Source organism: Hydra vulgaris, chromosome 09 (assembly GCF_038396675.1).
Source record: "Hydra vulgaris chromosome 09, alternate assembly HydraT2T_AEP".
In the NCBI taxonomy this organism is placed as follows: domain Eukaryota; kingdom Metazoa; phylum Cnidaria; class Hydrozoa; order Anthoathecata; family Hydridae; genus Hydra; species Hydra vulgaris.
In genome coordinates, this window is record NC_088928.1 from 26,477,501 (window position 1) to 26,501,323 (window position 23,823).

The following is a 23,823-nucleotide window of genomic DNA, read 5'->3' on the forward strand; positions in this document are numbered from 1 at the left end:
CATTTACTGCAAAGCTGCGAAAATCCTATTTGAACCACTGCCAATTTTTTGACCTATGCTGTTGGCAGGCCTATAAAAAGTTACGGTATGCTGAATAATTGAGCTTTGTTAAGCGAAAGTTCGCCACTTTTTATTTGCAAGTTTTTTCAAGGTATATTTTAGATTTGAATAGATTTGATAATAATTGATTTAAAAATTGAATGAAAAATTGGTCAGTTTATATACAATTAATTAATAAAAGCCATATTTACCAAGCGAATAATTAGCATATTTTATTCAACCCTATAGTATTCCATAGCAACCATTTCCCTTTAACTAATAACTTGACCGGCATAAAAAGTTTTGAATAAAGATACTTGACCGGCAGCAAATTTTACTTAAAAATTTCAATTTGAGCATTAATAGAAAAAAATTATTTATTTTGCATTACAATTTTATATCATCTTAATTAGAAAAAGATTCTCCAAAACACGATCAAAAAATATTTGCAAAATGTTTATTCAATAAATGAATAGGAACAAAAGAATTGTCATAACTATTTCATTCTCTATTTCATTCTCTATTTCATTTGACTTGCTTTTATTTAAACTTGTATTTACTGAAAACTTTTTTTGGAAATCCATAAAAATAAAAGTTGAAAGAAATATCCAGAATTCCAGATCTGGAAAATAATAATCTCTGATACATTAATTTTTTGAAAAAAAATTTAATAATTTTCCATAAAAGTTGAAAAAGAAATTAAGGAAACATAAGGTACTTCAGAATAATTATAAAACCTAAAATATTTAGATTTATTTTATTTTAGTATTTACAATCCTAAGATATATAATTAAATGATAACAAAAAGACAGCGGAGTTGTCAGGCAACAGGCAACAAACTAGGCAACAGTTACTAGGCAACAGAGTGATATGAAAAGATAAACAAATAAAAGAATGTAATTTCATAAAGATAGGAAAAAAAAAAACAGAGAATTTTGTAGTATTGTAGAAGGTATTGCTATACAAAAAACTGGAAAGCAAAAAATCTGAAACTTTGTACATAAAACTGTTTACAAAAGTTTTCCTTAAGAAAGTTAACAAGAACCTTGCAAAAGACCTTGCTAAGTCAACTTGTCCTAAAAATGGGAAAATTAGAAATAATAGACTTCAAGAATAAACCTAATATTGATACTAAAAAAGGAACAAATATTCAATAAATCATATTTCTGTTTAATTTGTAGCTTAAAAACTTAGGGAGTAACTTAACAACCTTTACACTAATTTTTATTTCGCACTAGTTATTTTTTTTTAATGTTTAGTTTTAACTTTGCTTTACATTTACTAGGTTCTTCATTTTTGCTTTACATTTACTAGGTTCTTCATTTTTGCTTTACATTTACTAGGTTCTTCATTTTTGCTTTACATTTACTAGGTTCTTCATTTTTGCTTTACATTTAATTAGTTCTACGTTCTTACTTTAGATTTATTTAGTTCTAGCTTTGTTTTAGGTATATTTAGTTCTACACTTTTGCTAAAATTTTGTTTTACATTACCTACTATTTAAATATGGTTTTATCTTTGTTTTTGTGATTTGAAACTTACTATATAAGCTAACAGCTAAAGTAAAAAAAGCTATTAGGTATTTTTTGATACCATTATTAATAATGACCTGCTATAAGGATTACTTAATGATAAGATAAATTGAATGGCATTGCAAACAATAACCATCTAGTACACATAAAAAGGGAAAAGAGTGCTATAAATGCAAATGCTATAAATATATAATAAAAAAACTACACAATTTAATTGATAATGATATCAATTTTTTAAAGTGTGCATTACAAATTTGCAAATATAAATTGCTCAAGTGGAAAGCCAAAATCAAAGGCTTTGGTTTAGATTGAGATTATTGATGTGAAAATATATTTGTATACCTAACACATAATTAATTATAACACTTACACATCACTAAAAGAGGTAAACTTTTGGTCAAAGATGGCTTCCACTGACATCCATTTTACTGGCAATCTACGATTTATTCTGCTCATGTAAATTTGTTCATCATTTATTTTTCTAGTTAATCCAAAATCAGATATTTTCACATTTTTTTCGTTTCCTACAAGAATGTTTCTTGCTGCAAGATCTCTGTGTACATATTTTGCCATAACTAAATATTCCTAAAGAAAATAAATTAAAATTGGAAAGATATTTAAGTAAATCCTTTAAATCAAAACAGTTTCGCTTTTGTTAAACACAAACTTAAATAAAAACTATAAACCATTCCAGATGCAATTTGCCAAGCAAAAGAAAGAAGATCAACTGGTGTGATGGTTAACTTTTTATTAAGTTTTCTGTTATCAGGAAATTTTTCATAGTTACTGTTGCTATTCTCTTCAGCATTATTGAAAATCTATGTATATTAACATGTATATAAGAATTACATAAATATACAAAAGTTACATAAAAATACAAAAAAATATAGATAAATTACATGAAAATAAAGTTAAAACAAATAAATAAGTATATTTATAGATATCTGTTTAAAAAGTGTTTTATTGCATACATTGCAATATTCACTACAAATCAATAAAACCACAAATCAATAAAAAAAACAAATCTAAAAAGACTGTAAATTCAAACTTAAGTAAAAATCATTATAACTGTTCGACATTTTAGACAATTATTTGCATAAAAGTAATTCCCCTCTGTTTTTCCTTTTATTTCATCAGAACACAACTAAATTTTTTATACAGATCTCATCAGATAAAAAAACGACTAAAAAATAAAAATAATACTTAGTTTTTTTTGCAGATTTTCAATTGGGTTCTATTTTTAAACCGATTTCAGTTTTTAAATCACGTTCTGCTTCTATATTTATTTTTTGACATTTTTTCAAAATAAGTATTGGTGATAACATTTAAATTTCTGGTTGAAAAACTGATGATAGAAAATTAGTTGCTTATAATTTTTATAAAAAACAAACAGTTTTTATATATTTTTATTAATTTTATTTTTTTCAAAACTAATTTGCAAAAGCTACCATTGTTCGATTTTGTCTCAAAAAACTGAGTAGATCTCCATTTTCTAAATATTCAAGCACTAGGCACAATGACTTATTGTTAGTAGAACATCCAATCATATTGACAATGTTTTTATGATATCCGAGACTCTTCATCAGAATAATTTCATCTTTGAAATCTGAGAACTCGCTTTCATTAGCTCCTTCTGGAAAAAAAGAAATTAAAAAAAAAAAGAATTAGTATCAAAAAAAAAAAAAAAAAAAACTTGACATACTTTGATGTCAAAGAATAAATAAAAAATTTAGCAAGAGAAAATAAAAATAATAAATAACTTATTTCTCATACTTAAGTTTTGCTAAAAATTTTGGTGAAAATGTTTTTTGTGAATTTATTGCGTGCTACTAATGTAAATAAAAATAACAGAAAAAAGTAATAGCAAAATTTATTTAAAAAAAAAATTATAAAAAAAATCAATACCAAAAAAAAATATATAAAAAAAGGAATAACAAAATTAATAAAAAAAAAAACTAAAAGAAAAAAATTATAGAAACAAATAATTGAAAAAAGAAACAAAAACAAATTATTCAAGAGCAAAATAAAAGCTAAATGCGTTTAGTAAAAAAATAAGGTTATTAAAAAGATCATACAAACACAATAACATGCATAAATAAATAACAAATATAAAAAAATTAAAAACATATCTAAAAGTTTTTTGAAAAAAAAAACAACAAAATAATTAAACATAAAATTTTTTTTCATCTATTAAAAACGATATCAAAAAATTATACACATATATAGTTTTGTTTATTTACAATATTTATAAATATTGAAAAAAAAGAAACCTTTTAAACATTTGATAGCTACAATTTCTTTTCCAACCAGATTTTTCTCAAAATAAACTTGAGACAATGATTTATTAACATATTTAGTTTTTATAAAAGCTGTTGACTTGATTGTTCCTTTATAAACACTTCCAAAAGCTCCCTCTCCTATTTTTTCTTCAAAGAAAATATCGCGAGGCATAACTTCCCACTCATCAAACTGTTTGATGATCTTATGGATGTAAATGGGTGTATGTGTATAAATATAATCGCTAACATATAAAAGAAAATTCTAAGAAAAATATTTGTAATAAATTTGAAAAAAAAAAATTGTTAAACTGAAACAAAATCAAGTTTTGAATTTACTAAAAACATACCCAAACAAGGTATTGCTCCATACAGGTAAATGGACACATTTTCTTTTTTGGCATAAACAGAGAAGCAATATTATTATGAAAATAGTCAAGGGAACAACAACTGAAGCAGCAATAGTACCAGTAAAAGCTAATATATGAGAAAATCATTAGATAAGAAATAAAAAAACAACATAAAAAAAAGAGTTTTTATTAAAAGATTTATATTTGACAATATTAAAATAATTTAAAAAGCCATGACTCTCAGCAACTAAATCCTAACTGCTAGTAGTAGTATAACTACCAAAAAGCAACTTAGAGCCTGCTACTAGTTATTAAGTAACTACTTATAGTTACAAAAACAAAAGTTATTTTTTGAGAAAAAAGTTTACAAGTTATTTTATACTATTAATTAATATAATAAGTTTGCTAAAAATATTTTGAAATCTTTTTGAAAATGATTAGTTTTTTAAATTTCTACAAAATATTCTTATAAAGTATTTTAAAGGTAATCACAACAGATAAGCATTCAACTTGGTGAATTTTAGTAAATTTTAGTGAGAATTTTAATATTGTAATTATTGTAAGAAATAAAGTATATACTAATTATGACAAAGTAAAAGCAAATATTTAGAAGGTTTTCTAACATTAAGTAACAAACATTTGTGAAAACAAAAAAATAAATATCTGTTCACATTTTCCATTGATAGCAGGTGTGATAGCAGTAGTAGTAGTAGTAGTAGTATTAGCAAATTTAAATGAAGGAAATAGAGCTAAGAAAAAGTGTAAAATAAATGTGTTAAAATAACATAATATAATAAAACATAATAAATCATATGACAATATAATGATAATGTTAATCATATATATACTCTATATAAATTTGAACTTTTGTTACTATTAGGTTACATTTATTTTACTATTATGTTGATTTTATGTAATCTTAACATACTTACTAGTAACTACTAGTTACTTACTAGTTACTTACTAGTTACTACTAGTTACTTACTAAGTTACTACTAGTTACTACTAGTTACTTACTAAGTTACTACTAGTTACTTACTAGTTACTTACTAGTTACTTACTAGTTACTACTAGTTACTTACTAAGTTACTTACTAGTCACTTACTAAGTTACTACTAGTTACTTACTAGTTACTACTAGTTACTTACTAAGTTACTACTAGTTACTAGGGTGGAGTGAATTTTAGTTTTTTTTACAATTCGTTTAGCCTGGGTGTGCAAAAGTTGTCTATTCATTTCAGAAATACTCAGGAAAAATATCAATGCTCTAGGAAATTATCTTGAGGTTCCTCAAGACCTTTAAAATTTTAATGGGTCCCTAATATTATGTAAAAAAATGTTTTTCAAATGTATGTTATGTTGGGTCTCAAAAGAAGCAAAATTTTATAAAAATTTCAAAAATAACAATTATTTTATAAAAAATTATTATTTAAGATTTTTTTGAAATTATAATTAAAAAAAATAAACTTTTTTCATTCTTAGTTTAAAAGGTCATTTTTTCTGCAATAAACTATAAAATAACAATTTTTTTTTAAAAATAATTGTTATTTTTAAAATTTTTATAAAATTTTGCTTCTTTTGAGAACCAACATGACATACTTTTGAAAAACTTTTTTTTACATAATATTAGGGACCCATTAAAATTTTAAAGGTCTTGAGGAACCTCAAGATAATTTCCTAGAGCATTGATATTTTTCCAGAGTATTTCTGAAATGAATAGACAACTTTTGCAAACCCAGGCTAAACGAATTGTAAAAAAAACTAAAATTCACTCCACCCTACTAGTTACTTACTAGTTACTTAGTACGTTACTACTAGTTACTTACTAGTTACTACTAGTTGTTTACTAGTTACTTACTAAGTTACTACTAGTTACTTACTAGTTACTTACTAAGTTACTACTAGTTACTTACTAAGTTACTACTAGTTACTACTAGTTACTTACTAGTTACTTACTAGTTACTACTAGTTACTTAGTAAGTTACTACTAGTTACTTACTAGTTACTTACTAAGTTACTACTAGTTACTTACTAGTTACTTACTAAGTTACTTACTAAGTTACTACTAGTTACTTACTAGTTACTTACTATTTACTTACTAAGTTACTACTAGTACTTACTAGTTTACTTAAAAGTTAAGAAACATGAAATTTTGGAAATTACCTTAACTCTAATTATCTTTAACTAATAGATTATAATATTTAAAAGCAAATTCATAATCTTAAGTAATTTACCTTTAAGGAAATAAAAGGCATAAGAATTTTTAGTAAATGGCGATTCAGAATCTTTCATGCTTGCAAACACCTAAAATTTTATTACAATACTTTAGTTTAGTAATAATATCATATATATATATATATATATATATATATATATATATATATATATATATATATATATATATATATATATATAAATATATATATATATATATATTTATATATATATATATATATATATATATATATATATATATATATATATATATATATATATATATATATATATGTATATATATATATACAGTAAACTCCCAATTTCTTCGAATAAGCAGGAAAGTTTACTGTATATATATATATATATATATATATATATATATATATATATATATATATAATATATATATATATATATATATATATATATACAGTAAACTTTCCTGCTTATTCGAAGAAATTTTAATTCCCCGTGAATTTTCCTTAACAAACCCATGCAAATACCCATCAGTTATTCGAACATGCAGTTATTAGAAATTTCGGTTATTGGAAACAATTTTTTACTCCCCTCGATGAAAACCCTGTCAGTTATTCAAAATTTTTCTTTGTTTGAAGATACCATTCCATTGCATTTCAAAATGTAACGTTACTAAACGTTATCAAAATATTATAAACAAAATAATGTTATTAAAATATAATTAAAAAATGAAAGACATTGCAAAGTAGTGCGGTAGAAGTTTTAACATGGCATCGAAACAAAAAAAAACTCTGTTTTAAAAAGGACTAACTAAAAAAAATGTTGCAAAAAAGTTCAGTGTTCTCAAAACACTTTAACTTACTGGATTATGCATAAAAAAAACATAATTAGCAAGTATGAGTCAGGTCAATTTGGAGCAAAGAGACAAAAGTTAAGTTTGGGAAAGCATGATTCTGTTGATAAAGCTGTATATAAATGGTTTATGAGCGAACGTGAACGAAATGTACCGATTGGTGGACACATCATTAGAGAAAAAGCTTTTGGTTTTGCAAATGAGCTCAACAATGCGGATTTAAAGGCTTCAGAAGGGTGGCTTGATTGGTAGAAAAATAGACATAAAGTTGTTTTTCGAACTATTTCTGGCTAGGAAAGGTCATGTACAGCAGAAAAGACATCAAGTTGGGAGCAAACCCATTTGCTTACTATCCTCTCAAGGTATGAATTGAGAGATGTTTACAACTCTGACAAGTTTGGTTTATTTTATCAACAGCCACCAACAAAAACTTTTTATCTAAAAAACAAACGATGTGCATGAGGAAAAATAAGCAAAAGGAAATAGGGTTGGTGAAAAGCTGCCTATGTTTATAATCAGAAAAGCAGAAAAACCTAGATGTTTCAAAGGTGTCAAAAGCCTACCTTGTCAGTACAAGTCCCAAAATAATTCCTGGATGGACTCTAAAATCTTTACTGATTATGTAAGGAGACTTGACGCAAAGTTTAATGCTGAGGGTAGAAAAGTTGCACTAATCATAGATAACTGCCTAGCTCATCCTAATGTTGAAAATCTCAAAGCAATTGAATTAGTATTTTTACCACCAAACACAACCTCCAAAACCAGGACTCCAAAAACACAACTTCCAAAACCATGGACCAGGGAGTCATAAGGGCATTGAAGACTTTTTATTGCACAAATGATGTGAGGTGTCAGATAAAATACATTGTTGCTGGAAAAACGACCCCAAATATCAACATTCTTGAAGCTATGAGCATGTTGGTCAAGTCATGGGATGCTGTATCGACTAACACTGTAATAAATTGTTTTAGATAGGCAGGCATCTCAAAGGAAATTCCAGTTGCACGTATAAATGGTGAAGAAGATCCTTTTGAATTACTTGAAGAAAATGTCAAAAAGCTTAGATCACATGGCTTAGTGGAGAAAGATTTTGCTGTTGAAGATTACGTAAACATAGATTTTAATATTCGTACAAGCGAAGCAATCGCTATCACAGATCAAGAATTCTGGATTCCATTTTAATCAAGGATTGTGCTGAGGTAGATGAGGAGATAGACGAAGATTCGAACGATAACCTCCTGTAAAGCCAAAAACATCAGAGGTTGCACGTGCAATAGAGTTAATTAAATGTTGGTCTCTTTTTGAAAATAACGGGGTCAAAATCCGACAATTGCTAAACCTAGTATCAAAGATGTTTTATAAACATTTTTTAGAGGCAAAAAAGCAATCGAAAATGGACAATTTTTTCGAAAATGGACAATTTTTTCGAAAAATTGTAAATATTTTATTTCTTGTTTATTAGATTGTTTTTTTTTAGAAGGTAAAGACTTGAATCTTATTCCAAAGTTTTTCTTCTTTCTTACTTTCTACTACTTTAAAATTTGATAGTAACTTGAAATTGGTCACTTTAAAGAAGATTTTCAGTTATTTGAACTTTCGGTTATTCGAAGTAAATTTTTGTTCCCCTTGGAGGTTCGAATAACCGGGAGTTTACTGTATATATATATTATAAATATTTTTATATTAAATAACATGCGGTAGTGGGTGTCGTGGTAGAGCACTTGCTTTATAATAGAGAAGTTCTGAGTTTGATCCCCACCACGCCCCTGTTAGTACCGCGCTCAACTTGTTTCTCTGCGCAGCGTCCTTGTTCATTAAGGTTCGTGTTCCGTAATTATAGAGTTATAAGAGAGTACCACAAGTAGCCTCCTCATCTTTAAATTAATAGTACATACAATAGTACATTGTACATATATATATTTTGGTTCTGAATAACTCTAACAAAAATAAGTTGACAACAAAGAACTATTATAGAAATTTAATTGTTTTATAAATATTACAAAAAATTATTAATGGGTTAAAAAGCATCTTGATATGATGACCTCTAACATTCATTAGGCATACTATCAACTAACTTTTTAATGATCTTTTGAGGTATTAAACTTTTAAAAGTTGTTTCCGCTGTTAAGCTTCTTTAAATTGAGTTTTAGAAGTAAATGTTTTTTTTTCAATGTTTTTTCCCTTACCATGTGGCCATATAACATAACTTTATTTAATCTGAATTTGATTTTGGGGAACACCGATTTGTAAATTTAAATCTTCTTTCAGCTCTTGTCTTTAAATAAATAGACTTTTATTTGCCTCAGTTGTAATAACCAGTCTTGACAAGATTTTGTCTTTCATTTTGGCCACTTTGAGTAAAGAAAAATATATCCATTACTAGAAATATATACTATAACCTATTTAGAATATATTATTAGAATATATAATTTAGAACATATTACTTAGTATATTGATATATATTATTAGAATAATTTATTAAAATATATAATGTAGTATATAAATATACTATAGAGCAAAAAAATAAAAAGCACAAAATTTTTTGTTGAAAAAATTTGTATAAAATGATTAAAAAATGGTAGTTAATTTTTGTTTTTAAGGGAAAAAACTATGAATTATTTGAAAATAGCATTATATTGAATCATCCTATTCAAAAATTGTCAAATGTAAGTTTATATGACATATAAAAATTAACTGTACTTATATAGATCAAATATTTTCTTGCAAAAAAAACCATGGCACAAATAAGAAAAATTCCAAAATTAGACAAAAAAAATTAGTATTTAGACAAAAAATTTAGTATATCAATATTTAGTAGGGCCACCCTTTGCCAGAATAACTGCTTGCAGACGTCGAGGCATCGATTCCACAAGAGATTTGGTTTCATCTGGAGTAATTTTTTCCCATGCTTTGACTATTGCTGCTTTTAGATAATTTTGTCTTCTGTAAACTCCAATTTTCTGTTCTAGAATGTACCACAATTTTTTTTTTTTTAAACATCTTATCGCTTCCAACAAGGCTGCAGGCAGCCACTAATTAAAGTTGGAAGTTACTGAAATAAAAAAGATGAAGATTGTAGAGCAATCCTTACTTCATCTTGTTTCCCTGATTTATATAATTTGCAATCCTTTAAGTCGTCCAACTTAAAGGATTGCAAATTATATAAATCAGGAAAACAAGATGAAGGAAGCGAATTCCAAAGAGCTGATGTTTGAGGAAAATAACTAGACGAATAAGCGTTTTTAGAGCACTTAGGAACAGTCACAGAAAAAGGATGACACTTAATTGAATGACGAGTAACACGAAAATGAATTTTAGTAGATGGCACTAGAGACGCTAGCTCTTTAGAGCAGTGCCCATTATAGTATTTGTAGAAAAGAGAAAGAGAAGCAACATTACGACGATGTGACAATGGTTGGAGGTTGGCTGCAAGAGCAGGTCCAACTATGTATACAATGCATTTTTGCACCTTGTCTAAAAAAGAAAGGGCATCATTGGAAGAACTGCCCTAGATATGGTAACAGTATTCCATACAAGGCAGGATTTGAGATTTATAGAGATAGAGAATAGAATCCGAATTAAGAAAGTGACAAGCTCGAGGGAAATCCATATTGACGATCAGAAAGTAAGTGAGATTCAAGATGAGAAATTAAGTGTTTGTTAATTAAAGACTCAAAAATCTTGCTTATGATAGGAAGAAGACTAATGGGACGGTAGTTAGATGAATCAGATCGCTCTCCAGAATTTTTGAAGATAGGGATAACAGATGCCGCTTTCCAGCAGGCTGGAAAACAAGACTCTTATAAGCACTTGTTAAATGGTTTTGAGAGTATAGGCGACAGCTCCGGAGTAAACACTTAACACTTATGCAAGACAATAACAGGTATGTTGTCCGGGCCACAAGCTGTAGAAGAGTCTAGGCAGGAAATCACTTTAGATACAGAAGTTGGAGTGAATGTCAAGCAATGGATCAACGGGTTTGTTGGTAATATCAGGTAGAACGCAACTAGTAGAATCAAGAGATGATATTGATGAAAAGTTTTTAGCAAATAATTCAGCTTTGTCTTTAGGTGAGGTGACAAAGTCTGAACCATACAAGAGAGGTGGAATTAAAGATTTGCCTTTATTATTGATATTATTAAAGATTCTCCAGAAGTCACAAGAGCTTATTTTTGAGATGAGATACAAGATTTCATGACCTGAGAATAGCGGGTTTTGGCGATAGACAAAACTTTTTTACAATTTTTTCTTGCAGTAATAAACAGGCGTCTGTTTTCTGGAGTATTGTTTTGCTGATAAATATGGAAGTAACAGTTTCGATTGGCAATCGCAGCAGCACAGTGTGAGAAAAACCTTGGAGGAGAGTGAGGCTTGACCTGGAATCGTCGAGAGGGAACAAAAGATTCAATGTCAGCCTGAATCCATGAAGTTATGTATGAAGCACATTTGTCAACAGGAAGACAAAAGATTTCTACCCAAGGGCCATCACGAAGAAAATCACGGAATAAATCCCAGTCAGCTTTACTGTAGTTGTAAGAGGTTTGATAATAGGGGGATTCAGGTGATGAAGAAGAATGAGATATTAGTTTTACAGAGATCAAACTGTGATCAGAAGCACCTAAGGGTAAATGTGGAGAAACTTAGCACTGACTAGGATCAGAAACAAAACATAAGTCGAGTAGAGAAGGTAAATGATTCCGGTTGTCAGGAAAGCAAGTTGGAAAGTTGACTATTTGATTTAGGGATTGAGAAAGGCAAAAGTTGTGGGCTTTAATGCCTGCAGAATCACTGACACTAGAGCCAAGCGATTCAGAGTGGTGAACATTAAAGTCACGGACAACAACTATATTAGCTGATGGATAAAGAGAGAGGGGTTGGTCAATATGATCAGAAATAACATCAAAAAGAGTGCAGTCTTGAGATGAAGGAGAGCGATAACAAAGAGAAAGACAATAGAGTGAAGTGGTGCTAAACAAAAGCACATGAAAGAATAGTCTGTGGATTCAAATCTAGTTTCACGACAAATGGGTGAATTCTTACGAATGTAAATGCCCAGGCCAAGCATGTGACTATTGGAGTCTTTACGAATTAAAGGAAGATAACCATCAACACTAATGAGACAGCTGAACTTAAATTAGTCTCATAAAGAGCAAGTAGGTCTGGTGAACTTTGCAAGAGATAAGACTCAACAGAAGAAAAGTTACTTTGAAGACCACGAATATTAGTGAATGATAGGTTTAGAGAACTCGGCGATGATGATGGTTTTTTGTGTTTTATAGTTTTTGTGACTTTATTCATTTTTAAACTAGATTGAAGAACTTGACTCAAAGCATAGATAGTACTCAGAACACTGTTTAATAGCCCAAGCAATTGCCTCATTACTACAAATAAAACCTAAATTGTAACAAAGGGCTCCAAATGTGGCCTTGGCAATGCACACTAAAAGAATAAACAGGGACACCATTCATACGCAACATGGCACTGTTAATACTTTGATATTTTTCAGCTGTTGATGGAATCAGCCTCTCTGAGAGCTACCTGAACTGGAAACAATGAATTAAAAATACATCTGCGCCAGCCTAATAGATGAAGAAGGGGTGCGAGCCTGATCAACAGATAGAATCTGTTTACCCTTTAAGAAATGCTCAATCAGAAAAAGGTCAGGGGACTGGGCAGGGCATTCAATCACATTAATATTATTTTTTCGAAAAAATTCCTTTGTTGCTATGGCAGTATATTTTGGGTCATTGTCCTGTTGAAAGATGAAGTTGTTTCCAAATCTAAATTTACAAGCAGAGGGTTTCAAATTTTGCTTTAAAATGTCTATATATAAACTGGCGTTCATAGTTGATTCAATGAAAGTCAATTTGCCAGCTCCTCGCCAAGCCATTGATCCCTACACCATGACATTACCACCACCGTGTTTTACTATTCCTCTCATGCAACTCAATTTGTATGTCTCACCTTGTTTTCGGCAGACTTTTTGCTGTCCATCCAAAGAGATCAGGTTAAATTTGGATTCATCACTCCAAATTACTTTCTTCCAGTACTCGATAGTCTTGTCCACACTTTTTTGCAAATAATAATCTTTGTTTCATACGTCTTAGTGTCAAATAATGTTTTTTGCGACATACTCTACTATGAAATCCTTGCTCTCTAATTCTATTTCGGATAGTTTGAGCTGAAATCATGATTTTGTGGTCCTTTTTAACTTTATCTGCAATCTTTTGAGCAGCTTCAAATCTGTTTTTCTTCACTTGTAAAATAATGTTTCTATCGATAGCAGCAGATGTTTTTCTTTTTTGGCCTCTTCCTGATATATCAGTTGTAGTCCCATTCAAATTATGCTTTTTTATAATGTTGCCAACAGTTTGAAAAGGGATTCCAGCCTGTTTATTAAGTTCTCTGTAGGTCTTGCCACTATTTACCAAATCCACAACCAAGTTTCTTTGAGAAATCGTCCAATGTCGTTTTACAATGCGCGTGTATCTATAAATTAATCAATTTTATTCAATAAAAACTTGTGTGTTACAAATATATTTTATATGTTACATATGAACGCATCTTATGTGTTACATATGTAAATATAATTTTTTTTCTTAAATTTACCAAAATTTTATTTTTTTCCCCACAAAAATTCAAAAAAATACGAAATAAAGTTTTTGTTCCATTTATTTTTTTGCTTCCAATATAACACCTGTGTGTTTATTTTTAAAACTGTTGTTAAAAAAATGTTTTTAAAAACAATAATCCTTTGGTAAAATTATGCAAAAATACATATAAAAATCTTCATAATAGTAGTACTCTTTGATGTACATTTACTTTTTTTACAGTTTTAAAAAAACATGATAAAAACAAATAAGTTAAAAAAAAAACTTAAAAAAAATGCTATTTTTTTGTATACATTCTAATAAACCAAAATTAGCTTAGAATTTTGTTTTATCAGGATATATACTATAACCTTATAGTATATACTGTATTACAACCAATTATTGTCACAAATACAGACAGACTTATTTAAAATTATAATTCTAAAAATTAAACAAAAATTGTTTTCTTACTTTCCAATCTGCAAAAACAATTATAAACAAATAATAATAATAAAAAGCTTCCCATTAACCTTACAGTATAATTAACTAAAATGTTTTAATTTCTGATGATGTCATTTACAATGACTCATCATGTTTACACTACATAAGTGTGCCAGACGAGTTCATAGTTAAAGGTAACATACAAGATCATTCTATGCTGAAAGTAAACAGATAATATGCTGTTTATGCCGGAAAGTAAGTTAACAACACATAGTGTTGCCAGATGTTTGGCTTTTATGAAGGAAAACTCAATAAAAATCTTCATTTTTATAGCTTCAACTCTGTATTCTCCAACATGCCAGACATATGGTAACCCTAACATTACATAAGGATCAAATAAAGATAAGATTAAGATCAATCCACGCTGATTTTAAACTTTTAAAAAGCATATTATCTGGTCCAGATAATATGCTATTTAAATTATGGGTTTACATAATTGGCTAACATTTTGTAAAACATTTTTCCTCAATACTTTTTCTTGATCCATTTTTTTGCTCCATTTTTTTAAAAAAAACTTGCAAAGATTGAGTATTCCTAAGGAAACCTAGGGAAGGTAATCACAAGTATGAAAGCATCTGCAGAAGAATAGCAGCTTTAAAAAAGCCCAATAACTATATATCTGTTACTTTCAAAGTACATGCTATGTAGTGTTTTATGCTAGCTGATTTTTTAGAGTATTTAAAAAAAAATCAGCTAGTGTTTAAGTAAATTTTTTTTGAAAAAAAATCAGTTTGTATTTAAGTAAAAGACAAAATTTTTTGTATAATTTCGTACACAAACAGGGTTCGTGTACTGGTTGGAACACTTTGAGCGGTAATAGCCTGAGAGAAGTAAGGAAGATTTAACTAGTAAGATTAAGTGTTAGTATCAGATTATTAAATTTGTTTTGAAAACCATTACAATTAAATAAGTTTGATCTCTAATGCTTTTATATTATTAAAACAATTTTAATAAAGTAAAAAAACACTTCTAATGTGTTTGGATTTTTATATTAAGTATTAGTAAACTGTTGTTTTTTTATTTATATAATTATGCATTTTTTATGATAAATTTTAATCTTTTGAAACAAATTTAAAACAAAACACAAATGTTTAAACGAAGATTGAAATGGTTTTTTAATGCATATCTATTTACTAGTTTACATTTACATGGAAACCGATATTTTTAAATTAGTAAAAAAACAAACTATAACTTAAATTAAGTGTGAGTATTTTTTAAACAATCATTAAAATTTATTGTTTACCCTTAAAATAAAAATGTTCTTTTTATTTTAAGGGTTTTTGATAATATATAAACATTAATAAAGATAAAAAATTATTCCGAATATAACTAAATATATAATTTAAACAAACTAAGCATTTTAGTTTGTTGAGTTTTGTTTTAGTTGGTCATATATATATATATATATATATATATATATATATATATATATATATATATATATATATATATATATACATATATCCCTGGTAGAACCGTGCTCAACTCGTTTCTCCATGCAGCGGCCTTGTTCGTCAAGGTTTATGTTTTGAAGCTATAGAGTTGAGAGAGGGTTATACCACATACAAGTAGTCTCCTTGTCTGTAGTGGCCTTCTCGGCTTTGAGGAGGTGAATTAATAAAAAATAATAATCTCTTCAAGATTCTTTAAATATTTTTATCTTACTTGGAATCCAAAATCCATATCATTAGTTATACATTGAACAAAGGTATATGAGGTAGCATTCTAAAAATAAAAATAAACAATAAATTTAATAAATAAAAGTAAAGAAAGTAAAAAAAAAAAAAACATAAAAAAAAGCTTACAAAATTTATTTCAAGGCGTTTATCTTCTTTGTCAACATATTTTAAGTCAAGAACATTTGTTGCTCTTCCATACCTCAAAATATATTTTTCTATAGAAGATGGTGTTGATGGTTTATCCCACATTAAAGTCATATTATAGCATGAGGTGTTACATAATTTACATGATGGAAACTTTTTAAAGCAAGTAGCAGTTTTAGACTTTGCGCAATAAGCATTGTTGATTATAATTTTTTGTCCACTAATAGGAGCATATCTTGGATCTATTGTTAAACTTTAAATTTTAATGTGTATATAAAAAGCAAAATTTATTTTTAAATTTTAAATCTATATACATACACATACATACATTACATACACACATTCATAAATACATGCACACACACACACACACACGTACACACACACACACATACACACACACACACACACACACACATACAAACATCAAAAAACTTCATCTGATGATATCATAAAATAATCATGACAAATTGCAAAACATTAAAAAAATTTGTATCAAACTTAAAAACTTTACTTTTAGTAGTTGGATTGCAATTAATAAAATTTTCTACATTTTGACAACCTGAAAGCAATATTAGCGTCCAGTTAACGTCCATTTAAAAATTATATTAAAAAATGTTAAACTACTTTAATGAAATGCAAAAAAAATTTTTTGAAAAAGTAGATAAAAAATATTTACTAATATCAACCTTTATATAAAAATGAAATATCAGAAACATATTCAACGGTGCAATTTCCAACATTTGTTAAGACCTAGCAATAAAAAGCAGAGCAATAAAAATAAGTTAAATTTAAAATCAAAAAGCAATACAGATTTAAATAAAAAATTTATACCCTGATTCTAATTGTACAATCTTTAAGTCGATCATTTGGTGGATTTATTATTTTAAAACTGCCAGAAAAATTATTCTAAGTAAAAATAGAAAGAATTACTAATCATTCTAAAATAGATAAACTATTTAACTTAGATATAATTATAAATAGAAAGTATTTGATATCTTTAATTATACTTTTCAATCTGGGAAAGAAGTATCTACATACAAAGGAAATTTATTCTTATCTCCAAAGAAGTATTTTCAACAAAGAAGTATCTATGTAAGGAAGAATGGTAATACCAGTTCACTGGTAAATAACTAGGGTTTCCGAAAAACAGCATTTTTAAAAAACCTTTTGGTTTTATTGGATTTTGGTTTTATTAAAAAAAAAAAAGCAGTTAATTGAGGTTTTCCGATTTTGTTGTTAAATAATAAAACTTATGTATATCTTGCATTATTTATTAAAAAAGTTATCTAAACAAAGTGTTCTAACATTAAGTTCATATTTCAAAATAAAACTCATTTTAATGATTCATCTGATCTTTTTTTAGATATTTAAAAATAGTATTGAGTATTCCTATTTGAGTATTCCTATTTGAGTATTTGAATGCTTTACATTCAAATATATTTGCGTGTTTTATTTAATATTAAAATATTTTTTTTTTGAATACTTAAATAATTTTGAAAATGAAAAGATATGTTAAGCTTAATAATGAAATAAAAATTTAATTACTTACAAATTTGATTTTTTTATGCCTTTGTATTATAAATACACATTCAAAAGACACTATACAAAAAAACCGCCAAAATTGTTTTTGAAAACCAACGTTTTTATTTATATCGGTTTTGACAAAAAACGTGGTTTTTGGTTATCAGTTAAAACCGATTGGAAACCTTATAAATAACTCATTTTTGTTTCAATAAATTTAACAGTAAATTACAATAATTTAACAATAATTTTTATGCACAGATAGTCTCAATTACAATATATAATATTTGTGGAATATTCTTAGTCATTATTAGTTGTGGTTAATTACAATATATGATATTCTTAGTTATACTGTTAGTTGCGGTTAATTAAAATGTATAATATTCTCAATTGTTATATTATTAGTCGTGGTTATTTACATTATATAATTATTTGTGTGTGACATGATATTTTAAAGATTAGGTTTTCGTCTTCCTTCAGTCATAAACAGCACTATTAGTTAAAAAACAAGTTAAAAATTAAGTTGAAAATGGACAATCAAACAGAATATTATGGACCTATTTCATAATAGTTATTTTAGATGCACTACATAGCCATCCAACAAAATATGTTGACAAAATAAATGTGTTAATCTAAACTAACTCGGCAACTCAAGAGAAGCGTGACATTGAACTCAACCATCTCACCAAATGAATTAGCATATGCGACTCTTTGTTGAATCTTAACCAATCAGCTAATTTCTAAAAAAGAATCATAATAGGTAATAAAAAATGGAATTTTTATCACAAAGTAGTCCGAAATCGATCATGGAACAGACAAATAATCCCCCACATTCGACATCTGAAGTTAATATTCACCAAAAAAAGATTATGTTTTGTGTGTGGTGGGATGACATAGGTATAGCTTATTTTGAACTGTTTTGAGCTTCCAAGAAACCAAACTATTGATTCAAATGTCTACTTTCATTAATTATTGAAATTGAATGAAGAAACCCAGAATTGACCAATCGAAAATGGTGTGGTATTTCCTTGTGATTACAACAGATCTCGTACTTTTGTTTATTAGATAGGTTTGCTGGAACGTTTAGTTTAGGTGTGGGTTGCATTGCATTTTTTCCTTGTGTGCATAGTTGATAAGGTAAAAATTAAATGGGGTAGCAGTGTAGGTGAAACACTGTTTTATTTTTGACAAAAAATACTTTGATTGAAGGTTAGTAGTCAAAGGGTTTTTGTAGTATTCGTTTACTGGTTGATGATGTTGCATCTATTGTTAGCTACATTACTACAACATATGTGATGTAGGATACTATAGATACTAGGGATTGTAATACCAGTTTATTACTAAATAGCTGTTTTAAATTAAAATTTTTAATAAAAATTTACCAGTATTTCAACTTTTTTTTACAAAATAACTGGTAAATGAATATTATATAATGCTTAATTTAATGTTTATTCATGCGTGTTTGTGCAGAACTCACAATAATCATTACAGAAACTCTATGCAAATATCTAACTTATGTAAACTTTAACTGTTTAATGTTAAAATTATATCAAGTTTTACAGTTTTACTTGAAAACTGCATTGCAACAATATCTAATTAATTTCGATAATAAGAAGTTATAAAGAATTGAACATTAATCAATTAATCAAAACAAAGATTTTAAAGATTTTTAACTCTACAAAATTTATTTAAAACAACTATATAAAGAATAAGAAAAGAAATAGTCAATGTGGAATAGACTTATTGAAACCCATATTATATGAGTGATGGTCGTCATAAACATTTATCAGAAACCTTTGATTTTTTTGATTTACAATATTATTAATGATGTAACTAAATTAAAACACTTAAATGCATAAATTAAAGTCTTCTGATCATGATATAATTACATTGTCTATTGGCGCTAACTATCATTTGGCTAGATTTCTTTGAAATTTATTATCTCTATTGACACTCTCTGAATTTTGTACTAAAGATTCTTTCACCTTTGTTAAAGAAGTAAACGAAGCAATCCAATTTGATATTTCTCTTGTACCTTTCGATATCACAAGCTTATTCACAAACATTCCATTACAACAAACAATAGATATTGCTTCGACAATAGTAATTTAAAAAACTCTTTATTTTTGCAATAGCACAAATACATTTTCACTTTTTTAACCCATAGCAACACCATCAATTTCACACATGATGGTGTTGCTATGGGTTTTGAAGTTGATGGTGTTGCTTTGGGTTCTCCATTAACACCTGTACTTGCTAACCTTTTTATTGGTAATTTAGAAGAAAAATAGGTTAAATCTTATAATGGAGTAAAGCTGTTGTTTTACAAATGTTATGTAGGTGGCATTTTTACATTTTTTCCCCTCAGAAATATTCTTGCTCTTGGATTACATCAATAAAAAACATTCTTCAATATCTTTTACCATGGTATAGGAAGAAAACTCAAAAATATCTTTTTTGGACATAACTCAATGTAAGTTAAATAGTTCAACAATTACAACAGATTTTCATAAAAAAATCTTTACTGGATTATACACCAACTTTTACAGCTTTACTTCATTTTCATATAAAATAAGTCTTATAAAAAGTTTATTTGATGGAACTTTCAAAATTAACAATTTTATCCTCGACCTTCGTTATGATATTAACAATCTTTTTAAAATTTTTAAACGCAATATGCACCCATCTTGAATAATGGAAAAAAATTAACAACTCTTACTTAAATAAAGGAAACTATGATGTTACATTACCAAACTGATGATATTCCATTACTAACAAACTCTTGCTATTTTAAACTACCTTATATTGGTAAAATATCTGAGCAAACAAAGCTAAGATTACTTGCAATTATAAAGAGACATTGTAAGTTGGTTACCGTAAGATTGGTATTCACTTTGCTAATAGTGTCTAACCTTTTTTATTTGTTCAGGATGTAAATTCTGTTATATTGGCGAAACATCTTGCCACTTAAAGACACAAATGTTTGATTACTACAGAAGGGATAAAAACTCTCTTATTTGTAAGCATCTTCACTCAAAAAAAAAATATTTTACTAATTATAGTGATGAATGCTTTTCAACTTCAGATGGTGCTAATAACAAAATTGAATTAAAATTTAAAGAAAGTATATATTACCACATATAATTTACATGTCTTTTATATTATTATTTCTCCAATATACACGATCTTGAGTTTTGTCATCTTTACTTCACTCTCTCCAAGTTTTCTTTACCTTTTTTCTCTTAAAACTGTTAAGTTTATATGCTAATAAATGCTGATATATTGTTCTACATACACCAAAAACAAAAAAGGCTTACTCTGTTAATTGCTCATACAAAAAAAAAACATCTTAACTTAATTTATTAGCTGCGTTAACTTGTTTTGTCTTAATTACTTTTATACAACATTTCTGTGCTGCCTTGACGCCAAAACTGCTGTCTTGACGCCAAATTAATTAAATGAAATATTTTTTTAAATATAGCAAACTTAGTTAACTTAAATATTTCTTTTTTAATGTGGATTGTATTTGTTTTTATTTTTTTAATGTTTAATACTATTTTTACTTTTAAATTTTACTATTTTTACTTTAAAATTTTTACTGATTTATTTAGGTTATTTAGGGATTGACGCAGCAGAGTTTACATACATTAACTGAAATAGGTAGAAAATGCAAGGGATCTCCATACATTGACTAATTTAAATAGGTAAAACATACATATATATATATATATATATATATATATATATATATATACATATATATATATATATATATTTATATATATATATATATATATATATATATATATATATATATATATATATATATATATATATATATATATATGTATATATATATATATATATATATATATATATATATATATATATATATATATATATATATATATATATATATAAATATATAAATTTTAATAAAAATCACAATATTTTTTATTCTTGACATGTTTCGTAGTCTTACTACATTTTCAAAAGATTTAATTTACAATTAAAACTCTGGTAAATAAATTTAAAAACTGAAGACAATACAGAGAAAAATTAACGGACAAATAAACTTGTTACAAACCAATTAAAAATTATATTACAAATTATGACAAAATAAACTTCCTAATATTAAAATATTAATAATAATAATAATATAGTAAGTTAGATAGATAAATTTATAATATAATGAGATGTTTGTTTATTTAAAGAAGGATTTTCCCATTTAATATGAAGTGCTTCTTTTATTTTTAATTTGTTAATGGTAGAGGCAGTATCTAAAATCTGAAAGCAATCATAATTAGTTAGTGTTTTACAATTAATGGATGAATTTAAATGTTTAAAAATATGCGATTGCTTGTCACTTGAAAGGTGCTAATTTATCCGTGTTGTCAAATGTCTGGAGGTTTCTCCAATATAACTGGCGTTATAGCCAGCACATGAAAATTTGTAGACAATGTTAGATTTAAGCATCTTAGGAAGTGGATCTTATAATTTTATCAATTTTAGTTTTAGTGAAATTTGAGTAAAATCCAATAAATGGAAGTTTAAAATATCTTATATTAGTATTATCAACAGTATTTATAACAGGTGGGTTAATTTTCTTTTCAACATATAATTTAATTTCAGTGTTGATAACTTTTTGCGGAAATTGATTATTTTTTAAAACTAAAGAAAGATTTTTTATATCTTTATCAAATCCAAACCACGTGTTGTTAATTTTATATGTTCGATCAATCAAGCAACGTACAAGACCAGTTTTGTAACATGAAGGGACAAAAGTAAAGAAACTTTGTAAAAGACCCGTGCATGTTTTTTTGTGATAAACTGATGTAGAGAGTGAATTAGACTTATTAATAAGAACATCCAAAAATGGAATTTGGTTGTCTTTTTCTTTTTCCATAGTAAATCTTAAGTTTTTGTGTTGTCTATTGAGATGTTTAAAGAATTCTTGCGCTTCAAACTCTGAATTAAAAATTGCTATTATGTCATCCACATAACGTTTATAAAAAATCGGTATGGAGGATGAGCAATTATTAACCCACGTTTGTTCATGAAAACCGATAAACATATTAGCTAAAATTGGTGCTAAAGAAGAACCCATTGCAACGCCATCTCATTGATCATAAAATTTTCCGTTAAATAAGAAATGAGAACCTAACGTTGAAATTTGAAGTAATTTTTTGAAAGGAGTTTTAGAAAAATATTTTGAGCAAGTTTCATCTTTCAAAAACAGTTCTGTTGCTATATTTATAGTTTCATTAAGTGGAATGCTAGTAAATAAGTTTTCAACACCATAAGAAACTATAAATTTGTTAGTTACGTCAACTTGTTTTAAATCTTCAACGAATGAAAATGAGTCAAAAGTGGTATAATGTTTTGGTAAATATGGAGATAATAAATCTGAAATATGTTTAGAAGTTTATAACTATATGTGCCAATTGTTGAAATAATTGGTCGAAAAGATGGTAGAGAAGAATCTTTACTAAGTTTGTGCATCTTAGGTAGAGCATAAGTATTTATGCTCTACCTAACATTATTCATTTTTCATTATTAAGAGATGCAGCATCATGCAAGCAGTTGCTGCTGTGAAAACTTACAAAAGAAAAAAATTAAAAAAGAAAAAAATGTGGTATTAAAGCAAAAAAATGTTTGCAGACTTGTTCAAAGTTCAAAGCAAATGAACACTGAACTGCATAAGTATAGTTAAGAGTCTTCAAAATAAATTTATTTATTTATTCTAAAGATATAAAAAATCTTTCTTTAGTTTAAAAAAATAATCAATTTCCGCAAAAAGTTATCGACACTGAAATTAAATTATATGTTGAAAAGAAAATTAATCCACCTGTTATAAATACTGTTGATAATACTAATATAAGATATTTTAAGCTTCCATTTATTGGATTTTACTCAAATTTCACTAAAACTAAAATTGATAAAATTATTAAAAAGTATTGTAAAAATGTAATAATTAAATTTATATTCACAACCGATAAATTAAAAAACAATTTTTGCATAAAAGATCCACTTCCTAAGATGCTTAAATCTAACGTTGTCTACAAATTTTCTTGTGCTGGCTGTAACGCCAGTATTATTGGAGAAACCTCCAAACATTTGACAACACGGAGTGACAAGCAATC

The 23,823-nt window shown here is 27.0% G+C and overlaps 1 protein-coding gene across 1 annotated transcript in view; it reads right to left on the reverse strand.

The window, feature by feature from the left end:
- LOC100205858 (tyrosine-protein kinase receptor torso) overlaps positions 1-23,823 on the reverse strand; it is a 51,364-nt gene that overhangs the window by 4,112 nt on the left and 23,429 nt on the right. The window contains exons 9-20 of the mRNA XM_065805181.1: positions 16,991-17,065; positions 16,846-16,909; positions 16,671-16,718; positions 16,139-16,398; positions 15,999-16,058; positions 6,431-6,500; positions 4,869-4,946; positions 4,198-4,324; positions 3,842-4,092; positions 3,020-3,204; positions 2,258-2,389; positions 1,942-2,156 (exon numbers count right to left, since the gene is read on the reverse strand). Of these exons, the coding sequence (XP_065661253.1) occupies positions 1,942-2,156; positions 2,258-2,389; positions 3,020-3,204; positions 3,842-4,092; positions 4,198-4,324; positions 4,869-4,946; positions 6,431-6,500; positions 15,999-16,058; positions 16,139-16,398; positions 16,671-16,718; positions 16,846-16,909; positions 16,991-17,065 (1,565 nt within the window). The remainder of the gene's footprint in view (positions 1-1,941; positions 2,157-2,257; positions 2,390-3,019; positions 3,205-3,841; positions 4,093-4,197; positions 4,325-4,868; positions 4,947-6,430; positions 6,501-15,998; positions 16,059-16,138; positions 16,399-16,670; positions 16,719-16,845; positions 16,910-16,990; positions 17,066-23,823) is intronic.